The sequence below is a fragment of the Marmota marmota genome, unplaced genomic scaffold (assembly GCF_001458135.2).
Source record: "Marmota marmota marmota unplaced genomic scaffold, marMar, whole genome shotgun sequence".
Taxonomy (NCBI): domain Eukaryota; kingdom Metazoa; phylum Chordata; class Mammalia; order Rodentia; family Sciuridae; genus Marmota; species Marmota marmota.
This window is the reverse complement of record NW_026000093.1, coordinates 5,560,240-5,579,601: the sequence shown is the minus strand read 5'-3', so window position 1 is coordinate 5,579,601 and position 19,362 is coordinate 5,560,240. Positions and strand designations below refer to the sequence as shown.

Here is a 19,362-nt window from a genome sequence, read left to right as displayed (position 1 = left end):
TTCATTGAATGTCAGATTTTATCCCTGTCCTGTAGAGCACCATTGTAGAGCCCATTTATACTTGTTTTTCTCAAAATATTGGTGAAGGAATATATTCTGGACTTTCAAGGTGCATATGATATATCCTTTCCACCATTCCAGCCTTTAGATGCCTGCCTTTTGATCAGGGGTTGGAAAACTTGTTTTCTTAAGGACCTGGTGGTATTTTACAATTTGCAGGACATATGCACTCTCAGTTGTATTCTGTGTGTTACTTTTGTTTGAATATATACCTCCACCCCCCATTTTGTTTTTGATACAAGGTTTTAATAAGTTTCCCCAGGTGACCTGGAACTTCGTAATCATCCTGCCTCAACCGAATATTCGAAAACCAAAAGCATTAGTTCTCTTAACTTTGGTCTTAGAGTCCTTTTACCGTCATAGAATTGAGAACTCAAAAGTGATCTTATTTATATGGGTTGTATCTGTCAGTATTTTCTGTACTAAAAGTCGAAACAAATTTAAAAGGTAGTATAGTAGCATGTTAACATAAATTAAGATTTTTGAACTATTTTCTAAAATGAAAGTTAGTGAGAAGAGTGACATTTTACATATTTGCAAATCACTTTGGTGTTTGACTTATGGGTTTTCCTATTTGCCTCCGCATCTGCTCCATTACAGCATTCTTTGATTGAAATATAAGGGAAAAAATAATCCAACTTTACAGTGATGTATAATTGAGAAAAGATGAATATTTAAATAGCTGTTTCATAAAATTGTGGATATTCTTTATTACTAAATTAAAATTCTATAAGTGGTAATTCCTTAAGCGTTAGTTTTTGTGGAATATGAAACTCTCAGTGGATTTTTTTTTTTTTGCATTTTGGATTTATTTTTCATAACCTTTACATTAATATCCTTTGAAAAGTAGAATGATGCTAATGTGAAGACACATGATCCAGCACCTCTCCCAAGCCTTCTGCTACTTGATTACTAGATATGCCAGAAACAACACAGAGTAACTAACCTCCATGGAGAAACATTTGCAAGAAATAAATAAGGGTATTTTTTACTTGTTATGTCAAAGATCTTCTACAAGTCAATAAGAAAAGGGTACATATAGTTCATGAGAAAAATGGCCAGAGGACATGAATAGGTAGTCTGAAGAGGAAATATCAAATGATCAGTAAGGGAGTAGCTGTCCAGTCTACTTGGGATTGAGGAAATATAAAGTTAAAATCAGATTGGGCAATATTAAATCAATAGTTTACATTGTTTTTGAAACTATAAGAGAAAGGGCTTTCACATACCTATGGAAAAAGAAATTAGTGCAGTATGCATGTGAGGTTAATTTGCTATGTCTGGAAGCTTATCTTGCTTCCAGGAAATAGTGATGTGGATATCAGTGAGTATGGGTGGGAGCATTTTAATTTGTCTTAATTTCATTGTTTAATCTCAAAGGTTTTTAGAAACCCAGTAAATAATATTAAATAAATTTATTAGGCCTGAATTTAATATAATCAGTAATCCATGTTGAGAGAGTGTTCAGACATCTAGACTACTATTCAATGCACATTTTCTGCTTACTAGAAATATTTGCATACAACAACAGAAGTTTTTGCTAGAATTTAATTAGTGATAGTGGGCGGGACTATCTAACCCACTGTCAAGTTCTGTGTAACGGTATTACACTTACTAACTGATAACAAATGTTTATTCTTCCTTGATTTTAATTTCAAGGTTTGTTTAGGGGATATATGTATTAAAAAAGAATTATGTGAATATTGATAGGATGGTGGTGCAACTTTTAAGATAAATTTCTTAGATTTCTGTGGTATTTGAATCAAAATATTTTTACAACTAAATTGTAATATAATCTTTTCTTCATGCCTTTCTTGGCCCCAAAATACACCTCCTTAGATCCCCAAAGACAGCTAGGCCATGGTGCTAGTAAAGACCACAATTTTTAGCTGTTCATTGCTAGAGTTAATTCTTCCTGAAGCCAGGCCATTTTAGGTCCTAGCGTAATGTAAAATAAGGAAGAATTCTTAGCTGACAGTCATTTTGAACATTTTCTAATGAGGGCTTGAAACAGTATTCCCTGAGATATACTTTTTGCCAGACTGAAGAACCAATAAGAAATTCCAGGCCCCAGCAGTGGATGATTACTGATTTTCCACGTTAAGCCATCCTTCTTTGCATTTCTTACAATCAAAAGTTTGCTGTCTTACCAATAATCATATAATATACCTTATGCTAATCATTTAGTGTGGCTTATTCTTGTTGGAGTAGGATTGATATGGTGTCTTCAAAGAAGACAATTGTTTCTGTGCATGGAGCCATTTCTTCTACCTATGTCATCCCAGCACAGCATTGACCCTGGAATAGAGTGCGTGCATGCACTAGGCAATTCAAAGATGCAAGACTCCTAGAAATTATAGAGTGCTCATCTTGTTACATCTCCCCATTCATATACCCCCACAATTTGAACAAAACCATTTCATTGTAATATAAACCTAATATCATCCTTCTCTCCTTCAGCCTTGTTTGCTTTGCTCTGATTTCTTACCAGTATCCATCTTTATAGTATAATCTTTTCAAAACCTAATTCACTGGGCACAGTGATGCACGCCTGTCCTCTCGGCAGCTTGGGAGCCTAATGGATCTTGAGTTCAGAGCCAGCTTCAGCAACTTATCGAGGTCCTGTCTCTAAATAATATATTTTAAAAAGAAAAAAAAAAAAGAGGCTGCGGCTCAATGGTTAAACACCTCCAGATTCAATCCCTGCTCTCTCTCCCAAATAAAAATTTAAATTCACACTCATTCTTTCTAGATGAAAATATTTAATGCCTTTACATTGCATTTACAATAAAATTCCAAACGTTTACTGTGGTCTGTCTTCCTCCTAATTCTGCAGTCTGATTTCTTACAGTGCTCAGCTTTTGTTATTGCCTTGTGCTTACAACACTTCCAGTTTACTTTCTACCTGTAGGGATAATTCTTTAAGGAAGACATTAGCTGAACAGGATTTTTTAAGCCTACTCTAACCTGGAACACTTAAGTATTAGTAGTACTAGTCCTTTTTGAAATTCTAATTTCTCATTAACATTTCCATTTATGTAGCCTGCCAATGTTTTAGCCCTGCCATAGATTTTTAACTTGGATATTTCCCTCTCCTATACCCCAAAGGAGAAACTTTGAAAACAAATCTTTTACCTTGTCCTTTTAATTGTGTTATGGAATTGGGATTTTCTGTTCCAGCCTATTTGTCATTCAGAAGTCTCATACTTTGAAAATGGGTATCATTTCAAATTACATATTCTGTCTTTGGCCATTTAAATCTGTCCCTCAGGATCAAAATTTGAGTATCAAGTTTATTTAAGTTAGTAGATTTGGTCAGAAAATTTGGAACTACAGATAAAAGAATCTCCATTTTCAATGTGATTATCAGTTGTTAACATTACTGATTGTACATTTCTGTTGTGTAACTAGATAGGAGATTACATGGGGAAAAACAAAAATTTTAAATACATTGATCATAAAATGTACCATGATTCTGAAAATATTAAAATACCATTTAAAACCAAGTGAATGCACATTGAAAACAATAAGTTACTAGTAATGAAAGTAGCTAGGGAATTAACAACACAGCAGCACCTTTGTTTTGATATAGCATATTTTAACACTTTTGATTTGTTATTTCTTGGACAGATTTTTTTTTAATGAAAAGGATTATTAGGTTAAAAGTAAATAATAATAATTAACATATACCAGAAAATAATCATTAAAATGTGGTTTTTTTCCCTTTTCTCTGAATCTTGGCAACTGCTAAGAGATTCTGACAAACATGAATGAGTTCAATAATGTGTAGGCTTGCTTTGTGAAAACACATAAGTTCCATTTTAGTTTTGTAGTATTCATCACCTAGAAAAATTAACTAAAATCTACATAATAGATATTAGAGCTTTTCAACAAAAGAAATCTTGAGGTGTGTGTTTAATTTTTCTTCAGTTGTCACATAAATTAGAGTTGTAGGACTACTAAAATTTGAAGATGACCTTGAAATTCATAGAATTTCTCATATTCCAATAAAAGCTATAGAGCATGCTGAATTTATCTGATATAATCAGCCATGTTACTGGCAGACAGTATTAAGCTCTTGCTAGTTTCTATTAACTTTTTAGTCATAAAGGCAGAGAGTTCATACAGATATCTTTCTTGCTATATTCATTTATGGTCAATAATAGCATCAATATGATATTTGTTATATTTATGATTGCATAGTTTTTTAAAATTAATGCTGTATTCAATTTTTAAGTCCTGCTATTGATTCTACCAGAGAGGATTCTTCAAGCTTAGTTGCTGAACTTCAAGAAAAGCTTCAGGTTGAAAAAGCTAAGTTTCTAGAACAACTTGAAGAGCAAGAAAAAAGAAAAAATGAAGAAATGCAAAATGTTCGAACATCTTTGATTGCTGAACAACAAGTATGTGCCCCTGTCTTCATTACATTTATATGAAATATAAAGATAAATGTTATGAAAAGGGCTTGTATTTAATAATTTTAAACAGTAATATGTCCCATGACAAGCCAAGGAAAGTAAGTATTCAGGGAGATGAGTAACCAGTAGTTCTATGTAAGAATTATTACTTGAGTGACAACTCCTGTTTTTAAGAATTTATTCTTTATAGATTCTTTTATGATTCATTGTAAATGCAATTGAGCTTTCTCTTGCATTCTCCAAGTTGTTTTGTGAGTACATATACAATTTTGGACTTCTAAAATGAATTAAATGAATTAACTGATTAAAATCAGAAGTATAAAATTGACAGCCATCTAATTGACTTCTTCATATTTTAAAACTTCTTTAAATATTTATGAAATAGCATTGAGAGATGACTTCTAAGGTACCTAATGATATTCTTTTGAAAGTGCATAAAATAAAATCATTTAACTCCTTTTATAAATGTATACTACTTTTCTATATGTAAATAATAAAAACATAAATGGTTTCATACAAAGCTGTTTTATAAGTATTCCTTTCTGACAGCTCATGTGTGCTTACTGATTATAAATTAATTAATGAGTTTATACTAGGTCTTCATCTAAAAATACCAAGTTATTTTCCTGTTAAGTTTTCCTATTGCTGCCAACATTATTGTCATTATTTGTTGATTCAAGAAACAAAAAGCTCTTAGATTTTTGAAACTGGAAAGACTAGGCAGATGAAAAGAATTATTTTAGATCATTTCATCAGTCTCTATTTCTGTTGTGCTTCAAGAACATTTGAAATTTTTTAGATGAAATTCTTAATAAATTCAGTCCTTTTAGAAGAAATTCTGCAGTTTAAATTGCCACCTATGTGATCCACCAAAGCACTTGGATATATGAATGTTGTAGTAAGAAAGTGTGAAAGTGTTGGGTAGTGATTAATCTAGCCAATAAACAGATCCCATGCTTATTACAAATATCCAACTAAGAAAAACCGAATAAAGTTAGCTCTCAAAGGTTTGTATAATAATCAAGACTTAGCTAAAAACAAAAGGAAGATTCAGAGGCAGGAAGATTACTCAAAGCAAAAAAAAAATTGTGTGTAACAACACTCTTATTATAGATCATTTTACTTCTTTCTCCAAAATATAAAAATAATTTGCTAGTGCTTTTTTTCTAATTGTAAATATATGGACAATAATGAAAAAATTGAATTCACTTTCAAGTTATTAAATTGTGGCCAAGAAAATATACTTTTTACCAGATTACATTGTATTTTTATTTTTAAATATACATTAGTGAATCACATGATCTTTTTCATACACAGATGTTTTAGAAAAAATATTTGCAAGTTTAGTTTCTTAGCTGTAGTTGCTAAGTGTATTCAGATAATTTAAATAGCTATTATTTCATTATTTCAGACCAACTTTAATACTGTTTTAACAAGAGAAAAATTGAGAAAAGAAAACATAATAAATGATCTTAGTGATAAGTTAAAAACTACAATGCAGCAACAAGAACGGGATAAAGGTCAGTACTGTTTTGTAATATGAGTTTTTTTAATGAAAATTCACGTGAAGTATTTTCTCAATGCTTATTTCAATTTGGGGGTCTTTCAGATTTGATAGAGTCACTTTCTGAAGATCGAGCTCGTTTGCTTGAGGAAAAGAAAAAGCTTGAAGAAGAAGTCAGTAAGTTGCGTAGTAGCAGTTTTGTTCCTTCAGCGTATGTAACAACAGCCCCAGAACTTTATGGAGCTTGTGCCCCTGAACTCCCAGGTGAAACTGAAAGGTCAGCCATGGAAACAACAGATGAAGGAAGAGTGGATTCAGCAATGGAGACAAGCATGATGTCTGTTCAGTAAGTATGTCAGTCTTATACAGTATTATTTTAAGGCTTTTTAAGTTTGTAGTGCCATTTTGTAAGTTATAAAACTTGGAAAGGGAGTATTTTTAACTTTACTGATGGCTCACAATCCATATAAAGTGTAATTAAAAAATGCAAAGCATAAACATGTCGGGAGAACTTGTAATAGACTACTATATGAATGACAAATAAATCGTATTAAAAAAACCTCTCAGGGCAAAAATATAAGATAGCTACATTCTGTGTGTAAGAGAGGCAGCTAAAGCAAAATGATGCAAAAAAGGTGAGTATAATATGATAGAAAAATATCGAAAAAAGTGATAACGAAACAAATTTTAGAATTTAAAAACAAAGCTTTAAAAAGCTAAGGAAGAGATTTTATTATTTCCTGTTGAATAACTGGGTAGCTGATTACTACTATACTTTTTTAAAAATTTACTTATTTTAATTAGGTATATATAACAGCAGAATTATTTTGATTGATTGTACACAACTGCAGCACAACTTTACATTTCTATGGTTGTACACAATGTAGCGTCATACCATATGTGCAGTCATACATGATGTCCATCTCATCCCACCATTTTTCCTGCCCCCATGCACCTAAGGACGAGATTTTAAAGACTAGGTTTCACTAAAATGTGGTTAGTTGTTAATTAAAAGTTTTTTTTTTCCTTTTCAGTACCAGGGATTGAACTTGGGTCACTCAACCACTGAGCCACATCCCCAGCCCTATTTTGTATTTTATTTAGAGACAGGGTCTCACTGAGTTGCTTAGCGCCTCGCTGTTGCTGAGACTGGCTTTGAACTCTCCTGTCTCAGCCTCCCAAGCCGCTGGGTTACAGGTGTGCTCCACCACACCTGCCATTAAATGTGTCTTTGATAAACTTCTACAAGCCAAAAATACTTTAAAAATAGAATGTGAACTTTCAAAATTGACAGTTTAGGGTACTTCTCTCACAAGAAACAATAAGGTAAAAGTCTTTATGTTTGGAAATTTGAATACCTAATGGCTAGGCATGGATATTTCTTTTTAGTATTGAATTATTCCAAACTAAAGTGTCAAAAACATAAATGTGACAAGTGATGGTGTGGGAAAAATATATAGCCTCAAGTACATTTATTTCAAAAATGAATTCACTCTTGTAGGAGAAAGAGCAGTTCTTATTATCTGGGGAAAACAGAAATTTGAAGACATTGCCCCTAAATATATATAACAAGTTTTGCTTATAATTTCAAAAAATTTATAGATCTAGGTCTAATATACAGAATAGACAATATTGAAATGTGGTCTGCATTTATATTTACATTTCCAAAACCTTATTGAAGAATGTGAAGTTCAAAATTTCAGAAGGCTACAACTAATAACAAATTATTCTTTTACTTACAGAGAAAATGTCCCTATGCTGTCTGAAGAAAAACAGAGGATAATGCTCTTAGAACGAGTAAGTAAAAATTCTCTTCATGAAATACCATGTTGAATGTGTCCACTTTGGGAAAGCATTTAAATAACTTTATTTTGAAATATAGGTTATAGACTACCTCTTTTTTAGAAGTCTTCTCATTTGTGATCCTACTGGCTAAAAATTGTCAGTATTTCAGGCCTTTCATTTTCATAGTTTTCCAAAGAATTTTTTCTGTATAAAAGAAAAAGGTAGGTAGTTTTAATAAAATAAATATATGAAATAACGGTTTTACTCATCAGTGTAGAATTCAGCAAAATAACATAAATATGAGTTATACACATTTATTTCAAAAATAATGTTTGTAAATCTGCAAAAATATAAAGAAAGATAATGAAATATGTTTTCAATAAAGATTAATTGAAATGAACAGGAGAAAATTGGCAATAGGGGTTTCCTCCAGTTGTATACAAAATTGAACACATTTGGCCAATCCTTTAAGATCTTCAACAATATCTTTTGCTTACAACAAGCTTGTTTGGTAAAAATCCATTGTCAAAATCGTACAACTTTGTTCAAATACAGCTTCTATGCTTTTGTTATTAAAGACATAATATAAATGCAAGATTCTCCACTTACATGAGACCTTAAGCAAGTTCTTTGGAGAATAGGTCTCAATTACTACCTATTTCTAGACTCCATGCCTAATATATATAAAGTTGAATAGTGTTTGGCTTATGTAAATGTATCTAAAATTGTTCTCATTTGCATTAAAGTGCTAAATAAAATTAAAACAGTTGGAAAGAGTTCATGAAAAATAACATCCCCATTAACTTTTTGTACCAGGACCATACATTTGTTTGAATATAAGAGATTTTTGACAATCATTCTGTTTATATTTAAATAGGTATAAGGGTAAACCACAGGTCTCTTTTTTTTCTACCTGTAGACACTGCAGTTGAAGGAAGAAGAAAATAAGCGATTAAATCAAAGATTGGTAAGTGTTTTCTTAGAAGATTTGATCTTAACATTTTAAAATTATTTACATTATATTTCATTAAAAAAACATACCATGTGAAGAATATATACTTTACTATTAGTATTTGATGAACCATGTTGGTCAGTGATTACTATTGATTAGAGTAATAAAGTCAGGTCAGAGTTGTAACTGTGGATTCATACTTTTTCATGGCTTAAAGACAAATATGTATTGGTGAAAATTAAGATTAGAACTGACCAAGTGAACTACCTTCCTAAGATAACTTTGAAAAAATTGAAAATAGTAGTATTTGACTCTTATGAAAACTAATTTTTTAGAATTTCATGAATATTTGTGTTTGGGATCTTAGTAATGATTCTTATTTCAGTCAGCAAGTAAAAAATTAGAGCTATGCCTCATAAACCTGTTGAAAATTAACATGCCATTTTCCCGGATGTGCATAATTTTCATACATTATATCTTTTCTTGAATCTTGTAAATACGGATGTCTAAAAGACAAAATTCTCTGTATGGTCTTTTGACCTACTTTGGCTATTCTCTAACCTGTGATTTTGTTGTTGTTTTTAACCAGTTACTCCAGCTGCCCATTTTACAGCCAGTCACTTGTACTTTACAGCCAGGAACTTGCTTCGTTTTTTCAAATTCTAGTAATTATGATTTTTATAAGGAAATAGAAACAGTTTAAGGCTTAGGTTCAGTACTTTGAAAAGTTTTGAGTTACTTTTCAGAATTAAGCTTTTTAAATATCTTACAAAAAAATATCTGCTTTCTTTCTTATACCATTGTGATAGCATCAAAATTAGTTTTTGTGGTTATGCTTTGGGCCTGCTTTGCTTAGAAAAGAGAGGCATTCTTGCAATTCCTTTAGGCCCACAGACCTTGGAACACAGGCCCCAGGTTATCACAAGATGATGTAATAAATGAATTGAAGAGTGGAACAGTCCCAGCTGAGCTATGGCATCTGCATATCAGTTAGAAAGTACCATTTCTATTTCATCAGAAGAAGAAAAAAATGAGTTGCTACCACTTGTTTCATTTTTTGTTGATTATTTAAAATAGTCATCTGGTTCTGCACAGTGGTGCAAGTAGGAGGCTGAGATAGAGCATCACAAGTTCAAGATTAGCCTCGGCAACTTAGCAAGACCCAATCTTTCCCCCGCCGGCCTCTGGGTTTTAAAAAAATAATGGGAGTTCATAACCCACTTGAATCAAATGTATGAAAGATGATATGTCATGAGCTTTGTAATGTTTTGAACAACCAATAAAAAAAAATAAAAAATAAAAACTGAGGCATCTCAGGACTCAAAAGGTATGAGAAATTCCTAGCTCTTAGAATGTTGTGTTCCTCCTCATCCCATCCCATTTCAATCAGAGTTGTGTTTAAGTATTTTGAGTAAGATATTTTTAAAGATAATTTTGGATTTTGATTTTTCAAAAATGAAATATTTAAAAACTAACATGATAGAATTGTAAAACTTAAAAACTATGTCTCTCCAATGTAAAAAATATGTGATTCTAGTATCAGTTTTTTCATTCAACCAAATTTGTAAAAATAACTACATAAATTAAAAAATGAAGGTAAATTTGCCTAATAAAACTAATAAAATAATTGTGTTATTGAACATGAGTACTGTGCTAGTTTGGATTCTTTCAAGCTGGGATACAGACTTAAATATGATTAATGTTGAAAACATTTTTGCAATGAACACATTTGATGCTGTAAATATAAAGGGTTCATAAACTATTTTTTTTCAGATGTCACAGAGCATGTCTTCAGTATCTTCACGGCACTCTGAAAAGATAGCAATTAGAGAGTAAGTATTTTATTTTTATTTCATGTTTTTTTTTTCTGTGAAAAAAATTTATATTTTATTAATTAGTCCTAATGGTCACTCCAGTCTATGCTCTTTGAGCCAAATGCTTTGTACTTGAAGGTAGTAAAAGAAAATTAGAAAGCGAGGTTTTTCTAAATTGTTATCCTGGAACCATTAGAATTACTTCCCAAATTATTGCTATTATGGTATCCTCAATCACACAAATATTCTTGAAGCCCGTTTGGCTATAGTTAGCAGTTCAGCTGGTTACACTTCTTAAATCTCCTATATGTCCTTTTAATTTTATATTGGAAAGACTTGATTTTCCTCATTTTTATTTTTATTGATATGCCACAAATTAATAATACACTATAAAATATTTCAGTTGAATAATGTAACAATTTTCCTAGATAAGTCAGAGAAATAGTTTATGGACACAGCACCTTTATTTGATTTATTCATTTTTATATGATGCTGAGGATTGAACCCAGTGCCTCACACATGCTAGGCAAGCACTCTGCCACTGAGCCCAGCCCAATAATTGTTCTTTTACTTGAGCTATATGAAAGGAGCTGTGCATTGGTAGCAACACATGTATAATGATCTGTCTTTTATAGCTGATGGGATAAATGCAGAAATTACTTAATTAAATATTTTTAAAGACCCTTTATTTAAACTGTTTACTAAATTTTTGGTTGTCAGATATTTGTGTTTCTGACATTTCATGTCTCATTTGAGGTTTTTTTTTTTTTTCATGTGATTTGAAACAGCAGAATTGTAACTGACTTTATTCACTATTTATCAAATCAATGGATTGTTTATTTATGGTCTTTTGAAGATTAGAGAGATGAGCTGTACAAAAAACCTGTTATACCGGATGTGGTAGTATATACCTATAATCCCAGTGGTTTGGGAGGCTGAGACAGAAGGATAGCAAGTTTGAGGTCAGCCTCAACAACTTAGGGAGACCCTAAGGAATTTAGTGAAGCCTTAGTTATAAAAATAAAAAGAACTAAGCCTGGTGTGCTGGTGTAAAACTGTAATCCCAGCTGCTCAGGAGGCCGGTGCAGGAGGATTGCGAGTTGAAAGCCAGCCTCAGCAAAAGCGAGGTGCTAAGCAACTCAATGAGACCCTGTCTCTAAATAAAATACAAAATAGGGATGGAGATGAGGCTCAGTGGTCGAGTGCCCCTAAGTTCAATTCCCGGTACCCAAAAAGTAAAACTAAATAAAAAAAGGTCTGGCAATATTGCCCAGTGATTAAGCACCCCTGGATTCATTCCCTGGTTCCAAAAATAATTAAGAAAAAAAAATACATTGATGTTTTTGAACAGCAAATCTATAAAAGCTTTAAAGGGACAGACGCATAATAAGCACATAGGCAGTTGTACTTACTTTTTTGTTGTTACCTTGTTCCATTTCTTCAGACTGTATCTCAAGCCAGTAATATCCCTTGACTTATTTTGACTGAAGTAAGCAGTACCTGGGCTTAGCTCAATTTCTTTTTATTTGAAATTGAGACTACTACACTTGGAAATTGGATCAGTTCTTTGACACTGACTATAACAGATCTCTCTCTTTGAATTTGTTTTTTGGTATATAATAAATAATTAGGGGGAAAATCCTTCTATGAGTGGATAAACTGTGATGGGTGTTTTTGTACTCCTGTCCGAGCGTTGTTTTTTTTTTTTTTCCTTTCTATAAACATATCACAGAAATCTTATTAAGGAAATTTTTTGTCTTTGATAGTTGCTGGCATCATGGTTTGAACATCTGTATATGACCAACCCTCCCTTTTGGAGCTGAGCAAAATACAAAAGAATGTGTAAATGTCATCTGTAGATTGCTTATGATACTTAATACAATGTAAATACTTTGTAAAAAAAAATGTACTGTGATGTTTATGGAATAATGAAAAGGAAAAAAGTCTATATGTTGAATAGATGTGCAGTTTTTTCACCAAATATTTTTGGTTCATGGTTGGTTGAATTTGCAGAGGATGTAAAATCCCCCAATTGCAGAGGTCTAATTGTATATACTGAAATATTCAAAATAAGAGGCTTGATGGTAACTCTCTCTTTGGGACAGTAAAATTACTTTCCTTTATTTAGTTTTCAGGTGGGAGATTTGGTACTCATCATCCTAGATGAACGTCATGACAATTATGTATTATTTACTGTTAGTCCTACTTTATATTTTCTGCATTCAGAGTCTTTGCCTGCCCTGGATCTCAAACCAGGTGAGGGTGGTAAGTGTCACATCCATGACTGAAATAATAGTATATAGTAGAGGAAATAAATTTTAAAAGATTTTTCCCCTATTGTATAATCATATAAAAATTGTCACTTAGAGGAACTCTACCTCATTTGTTTTTTTATAAAATTGCTGTATCCAGATTTTTACAATATAGCTTGTGGAGTATCAGAATATATGAGGATTCACACATTTCATAGCCTAGTGATTGCAGAATTATATTGCTGATGCATGTTCATTTGTTTACAAAGACATTACCAATTTTTGGCAAAAAAAATATTACTTAAATTTATAAGTTATCTTTTCTGTCTTGAATTTTTTGTAAAAATTTGTTATAGTCAATATATATATATATATAATATATATATTATATATATTACACACACACATACATATATATTTGTCCAGATTTCACATATTAACATTTTTGCTCCATTTGCATTGTATGTGTGTATTTCTAAATATACAAATAAGCAAATACACAAAAATGTGTACATGCATTTGTTTCATTCTCAGAACCATACATTGCTACATGATGGTTCTTTGCCATTAAATATTTCTGTGTTTAAATTTAGGAAACACTACATTTTTTAAAAATTTACACTACCATATTATAAAGACTCTCACAAGGCTTTCAGAAAACAATTTAACAACATTAAGTCATAATGAGCCCACCCCTCCCACATTCTTTTGTGGTACTGGGGATTGAACCCAGGGCCTTGTGCTGGAAGGCAAGCCCTCTACCAACTAAACTATATTCCCAGCCCCCCTACCTTTTTCCTTTGAGAAATACATGACAGAGAATGCCAATTGGTGTCATACTATCTCTGTGTGGTTGGCAAAAGAGTGGAAGGGGAGCATGGATTACCAGAGTATTTTTGCGTCTGTGATAGTGGCACTCATTACTCTTCTGGCACAAAGGGATTTAGTTTTAGATGATTCTTTTCTATGACACTATGAATTAGGTGTGAAGCACTATTTTACTCTTCAAAATATTTTCCATATTCGGCTCTCCAGATACTTTATCATCTTATCATGTGATAGAACCCTTTTATAGTTCAATTTCTCATGATTTATTTAGGATATCTTTCAGGCATATCTTGCCAAATTATTTTCGTGGAATAAGTAACAGTTATGTCCTCTGATGGGGATTACAGGACTTTAACATAAATAAAATATTTTATTGTCTGAATACCTTTAATGTCAACTTTACTGTGACAGCTACTTTTGAAATGAATTAAATTAATTAGATTCTCTGGCTTTATCTAAATGAGGAATACCTTTCTCATCCCGTCACCATTTTCAGTCTCCCCTTACATGAGAACTACCCTTCTAGACTTATCCCCTTATACAAGAACTATCCTTCTAGACTCAGTTTGTTTTTTAACAGTTATTTATTGAGCAAAAACTATAGTCACACTGCTGTGTCAGACATTGTGACTATAGGTGTGAGAAAGGTGTAGATTCTGCCCTTTCTGCCAATGCTATTAAAATTAGTACTCCTCAAAAGCAGTTCTTTGCTTTGATCTTAGGAAGATCAAAGATCCAGATCATCTTTGTTCTTTTGATAGGTGGCAGTGTTGAGTTAGCCTAGAGTTTTTAGATTTATTTGTTCGTTATTCATACTTAAGATTTATCAGTTCCCCAAACTATGTGAGTTATGTGATTTGATGTGCCATGAATGTTCATTTAGGAAATGAGTTTAAAAAGCTATGTGTCATTGGTTGAAAAGAAACATGAATTCAGTTTTATCAATTATTAACCATTTAGTGATTTCAGTACTTTTCAAACCTTACATATTCTTTTAGTCATGCAAACTTCATTAGGCTTTTGATTCTGGCATTTCTGTTTTCATGAATAATTATAACTGTACTTTCAAAAAGAGAATAACAATTTGATTCATTAGCTTCAGGTGCATCTAGAAGACCCTGGGTACTTGGAAAAGTAATGGAAAAGGAATACTGTCAAGCCAAAAAGGTAAAAACTATATTCTATAATATAAAACTAGGAATTTTATTTATATAGAAATTTATTGATGGTGCTGTTCTTGACCTTTTAACTTACTTCAAGTAGAGCTTGAATTTAATTAGATTTAGCTTAAGACAACAATTTTAGAAGTATTTATATTATTGGTCTTTAGGTAAAGGTAGATCCACCAACAATCTTACCAACCTATAAAGGAAAACTCCTATAGTGTCTATTAAATTACTAATGTTACTTCTACACTATATTACTTCTACACATTGTATAACTGTTGACAACCATGAATTATGTTTGTACATAGGAGTTGATGTTCAGTTATTTTCATGCCCTACTCCCATTGAGGAAAGCTAGTGTAAAGTATTTGGTGGCTTAAAAATAGATCTATGGCTAGGCATGTTGGGGTACTTGTGTAATTTGGTTTAATTATTCAAGTGATTTCCTTTTTTCTTTTCAGGCACAAAACAGATTTAAAGTTCCTTTGGGGACAAAATTTTACAGAGTGAAAGCTGTGTCATGGAATAAGAAAGTATAGCTTATGGAAGAAATACTTCGTTCTGTGTCATTTCTAATTTGTCCTACAGTGCTCATTAATCACTCCAGAAACAGCAGGTCATCTTTTGATACAAAAGTCATAATGACAGTATACTTCATTGGTGTGCATCATTTACTTTTTAACTGGCTACATTTTAGGAACAATAAATTCATCAAAACCCTTGGCTGAATTAAAATGGTTTTGGTTTTTGTTTTTTACCCGGATAACTCTAGAAATGCGGACCAAACTGTTCATTTTCTCAAAGGGCATACCCTGTGCATTGTGGCTTATGATTAGCCATATTAATTGCCTGTTAAATATACATTAGCTTGAACTTAGATGTTAAATGTTAGTTATTATTACCAGCATTTGTCCTTTTGTGAAATCAATATCAGAATACTTGCACTCTTTAACACATTCTTTATAAAATGTATAAATTCTAAAAAACTATTTAAAGAGGGGTGTTATTGCATGCAGATAATCATAATTTTGAGTTTGCCTCAGTAGATTACTAAAGCAAATTCTTTCATTTATTTTTTTAAATGCCCTTTGATGTTTCAAAAACAAAAAAGGAACTTTGTATTTCGACTGATTTTAAGATCAGCCGTAAATAATCAGCAATCTTCAAAAGCACTTTCAACAGATAGGTCATCTGGGTTCTAAAGGGAGGGGTCTGCGCCGTTGACATTTTTGAATGCAGCACTCAAACCTTCCCAACGTCTTGGACTGTTTGGAATAATCATATTGATGAAATCGTAATTCATGGTTGAGTTTCAGAAAAAGATATTCATTGTACATTAACCATTTAGAGGTCATTTAAATAACAAAATATCATATTGTAAAAGACCTGTACAATTTTAAAACAATAAAGATTTGAACCTGTAAATGTGTGTGCCTTTTAAAGAAGGATACATTTTTAATATATTTGAGTGATTGTTGGGAAGTGTGAAAAATTGTTATGTATTATATCAAAGAGAAACATGTTTATTATGAAAATGTTCTTTACTGTGTAACAGGGTAAAACAGTGTTATGTAGACTAGAACTGTGTAAACTAGACCTTCAGAGGAGTTGCCATTGAGTAAAGGTATTTAAATGAGTTAGTTGAGTTGAATGAGAGTTGTTTCAGGTTTGTTGCTAGAGAACAGTAACAAAATGATTCTTTTTCAGAAAATATTTAATTTTTAAGTTAAATATTTTTTTAAGTATGTATATCTAATAGTACAAAAAATGGAATAAACATCATAGTGTATAGAAAACTGAATTTGACAACATATTAATGAATAAATGAACAAATGATTTCATATGTTTCTATTCAGTCCTTCCATGACATCTTTATGCAAAGAATACTAAAGCAATAAATTTACTTTGTATACAGCGGTTTTTGTTAAGCAGGTTTGGTTGGATCTAAATGAATCTGCTAGGTAGGCCTCTTTTACGTGCGCCATCGTGCTGCAGCATTGTGGTATGCTGTAAAAATAGGTCATTGCAATACTCTTGCCAGGCGCCATGGTGCATAGCTGTTATCCCAGCAGCTTGGGAGGTTGAGGCAGGAGGATCATGAGTTCAAAGCCAGTCTTAGCAACTTAGTGAGGCCCTAAGCACCTCATCTAGATCCTGAAAAAGGACTGGAGATGTGGTTCAGTTAAGCTCCTCTGGGTTCAACCTCCAGTACCATTAATGTTGGATGTTGTTACTTGTTTTTCTAATGTCCTGTTTTACATAATATCAATGTTTATATATACCCCCCTGCAAAAAAAAAAAAAAAAGCTGAAATGATTTTACTAGTTTAAAAAGAGTAAGACAGGAATCTAATTCATGAATTGAGTTGTTAGTTTTGGGAAATTCAAAGCAACCCCTTGAGCTTTGACATCCAAATGCCTGGCTTTGAGTTTCAAATGTAATTTTATTTATTCATCCCACTGAGTCACCTGTGTTGGCCTTGAACTTCCTATCCTCCTGCCTCAGCCTCTCAAGTCACTAGGATTACAGGCATTGTAGTGTAATCTGAGTTGCATAAATTTTGTAATCTCATTTGTCTCATGTTTAAAAGGAGGTAATAATTGGACCTACTTCATGAGTTCATTTTGCATATTCAATGAGAATTATAAATGTTAAATAATTTTATCAGTTTCAGGCATATACTAAGCACTCAGTACATGTAGGCTATTTATACAATACAAGTGTACAATACAAGTGGTCTCAAATACAAGTGTAGCTTTATTTTGTGTGTGTGTTTTTTTGGGGGGAGGTTATATATTTTTTTAATTTATTTTTTTGCATTATAATTCTTAATACACCAAGTGTAGCTTTATTAAATGACTGATGTTAAATCACATTGACTTCAAATAAACTTTCAAGCGTATGTATATTATATAGATTGGATTCTAAATATAGTGGACAAAAAGCATATAGACATATTATTGATGTGAAAAAATTGTCAAGGTATAAAATCTACATGTAAAAACATGCATATATAACTATATACATATATATGTATACATATAAACATACATATTACATATGTATATACCAGAAAAAAACCTCTATTTCTTGGTTTTGCTTCCAAAGTGTAATTTTACTTGGGGGGACCACTTTTATGTGGTATGCTAAATTACATGGCTATACTACTATAAGACAGTTTATATTTTAATTTACTCTCTTACATGATAATGAGAATTTAATTCTTTCATAGCCTCAATCCTCTGCACTTTTATCTTTCCTATATGGTGTGTTATTTTTCTAGTTAGTTTACTAAGAATGACATTATGATGAATATTCTCTGCAAAATACCAAACTATGAATACATTTCCTTTCTTGTACAGCTTATGAATTTTATTTGAAGTTTTTCTGCTTTTTCCTTCTTGTGCTGTTATAATTATTGTAACTTTAATACTTTCAAATGCTTTCTCATATTTTATCAACTCACATTTTTCTCTAAGAACTTCATTTTAGAAAAATACTAGTTCTACTTCCAACACTTTGTAGCTTCCTATATTTTAGGACCTTCTTAAAATTTTTTGTTAGACACAATTTCATAGGGTCTCTCTCTTCTCTTAGGAAAGAATCAGTAAAAAGAATTTTCTGAATCTGTAATTACAATAGGCTTTTATTTGATTGGTTGATTAGCAGGACAGTTTTTTGCAGGCATTTCTCCGTTGTCACTCCATTGTCTTCTGTCATCCAGGTTATTGAGAAATCTGATGCCATTCCATTTGTATGCTTTGACATACTGTTTTCTACCCCTCCTCTTTTCTCCCCAGCAATTTTTAGGAGTTTCTTTTTAGTCCCTGAACTAGGAAATTGCATGATAGCGCACTGTAGTTCCCAACCCTAATCATACCTTCTAGGTGATCAGTGAAACCTTTTTATCCAGGGATGCATACCCTGTAAAACAAAGGGAATTTATTTTTATTTCATGTTTTCTTTTTTTTTTTTTTTTGTTGTTGTTGTTCTTAAACTCAGAATTCTGTTAAAAGTGCAGGCTTTTAGAATTTCATTTCTTGTGTTATCTCCTATTTTTTATTTAATTGGTATTGCAGTCTTTCTGGGAGTTTCTGCAAACTTTTGTTTTGAGAGATGGGGTCATACTAGGTAGTCTAGCACTGAGCTTGTGATCTTTCTCCCTTGCCCTCCAAGTAGCTGTGATTACAGGAATGTACCAAGGTGATATGCACACATTCAGCTTGTTCCTTTTGAGTAAATTCTTTTTAATATGGTTTGAGGTACAGGTCCATATTCTTTTGCATGCAAATATTCAGTAATTCCAGTGCCACCTGAAGACAGTACTACAGTGCCTAATTACTAGAGTTTAGTAATAAATTTTAAAATCTGTTCATAATGATCAATCTGGGAGTAACAGTCCTCCATCTTTGTCCTTTTCCAAGGTTGTTTTTGTTTTAGGGGCCCCGATTCAATTCCATATGTTTGATGGAGAGACCCAATCCAACCAACCAGTCTCGACTCCCATATTTTTGCTAAATTGTGGCTCAGTGGTAAAACACCCCTGGGCTTAATCTCTAGTGCCACCAAAAAATTCTTATGCA

General features: G+C 32.1%; 1 protein-coding gene across 5 annotated transcripts in view; it reads left to right on the top strand.

Moving 5' to 3' along the window:
- Rb1cc1 (RB1 inducible coiled-coil 1) overlaps positions 1-16,204 on the top strand; it is a 71,578-nt gene extending 55,374 nt beyond the window's left edge. For 2 of the 5 annotated variants that reach the window (XM_015485782.2, XM_048782893.1), the window contains exons 16-24: positions 4,298-4,463; positions 5,890-5,998; positions 6,088-6,328; positions 7,725-7,779; positions 8,687-8,734; positions 10,493-10,551; positions 12,662-12,798; positions 14,710-14,780; positions 15,241-16,204. In XM_015485782.2, the coding sequence (XP_015341268.1) occupies positions 4,298-4,463; positions 5,890-5,998; positions 6,088-6,328; positions 7,725-7,779; positions 8,687-8,734; positions 10,493-10,551; positions 12,662-12,798; positions 14,710-14,780; positions 15,241-15,318 (964 nt within the window). In that variant the 3' untranslated portion in view covers positions 15,319-16,204. The remainder of the gene's footprint in view (positions 1-4,297; positions 4,464-5,889; positions 5,999-6,087; positions 6,329-7,724; positions 7,780-8,686; positions 8,735-10,492; positions 10,552-12,661; positions 12,799-14,709; positions 14,781-15,240) is intronic. The other 3 variants (XM_015485783.2, XM_015485784.2, XR_007340538.1) reach the window with 3 other exon arrangements.
- The last annotated feature ends 3,158 nt before the right edge of the window (positions 16,205-19,362 follow it).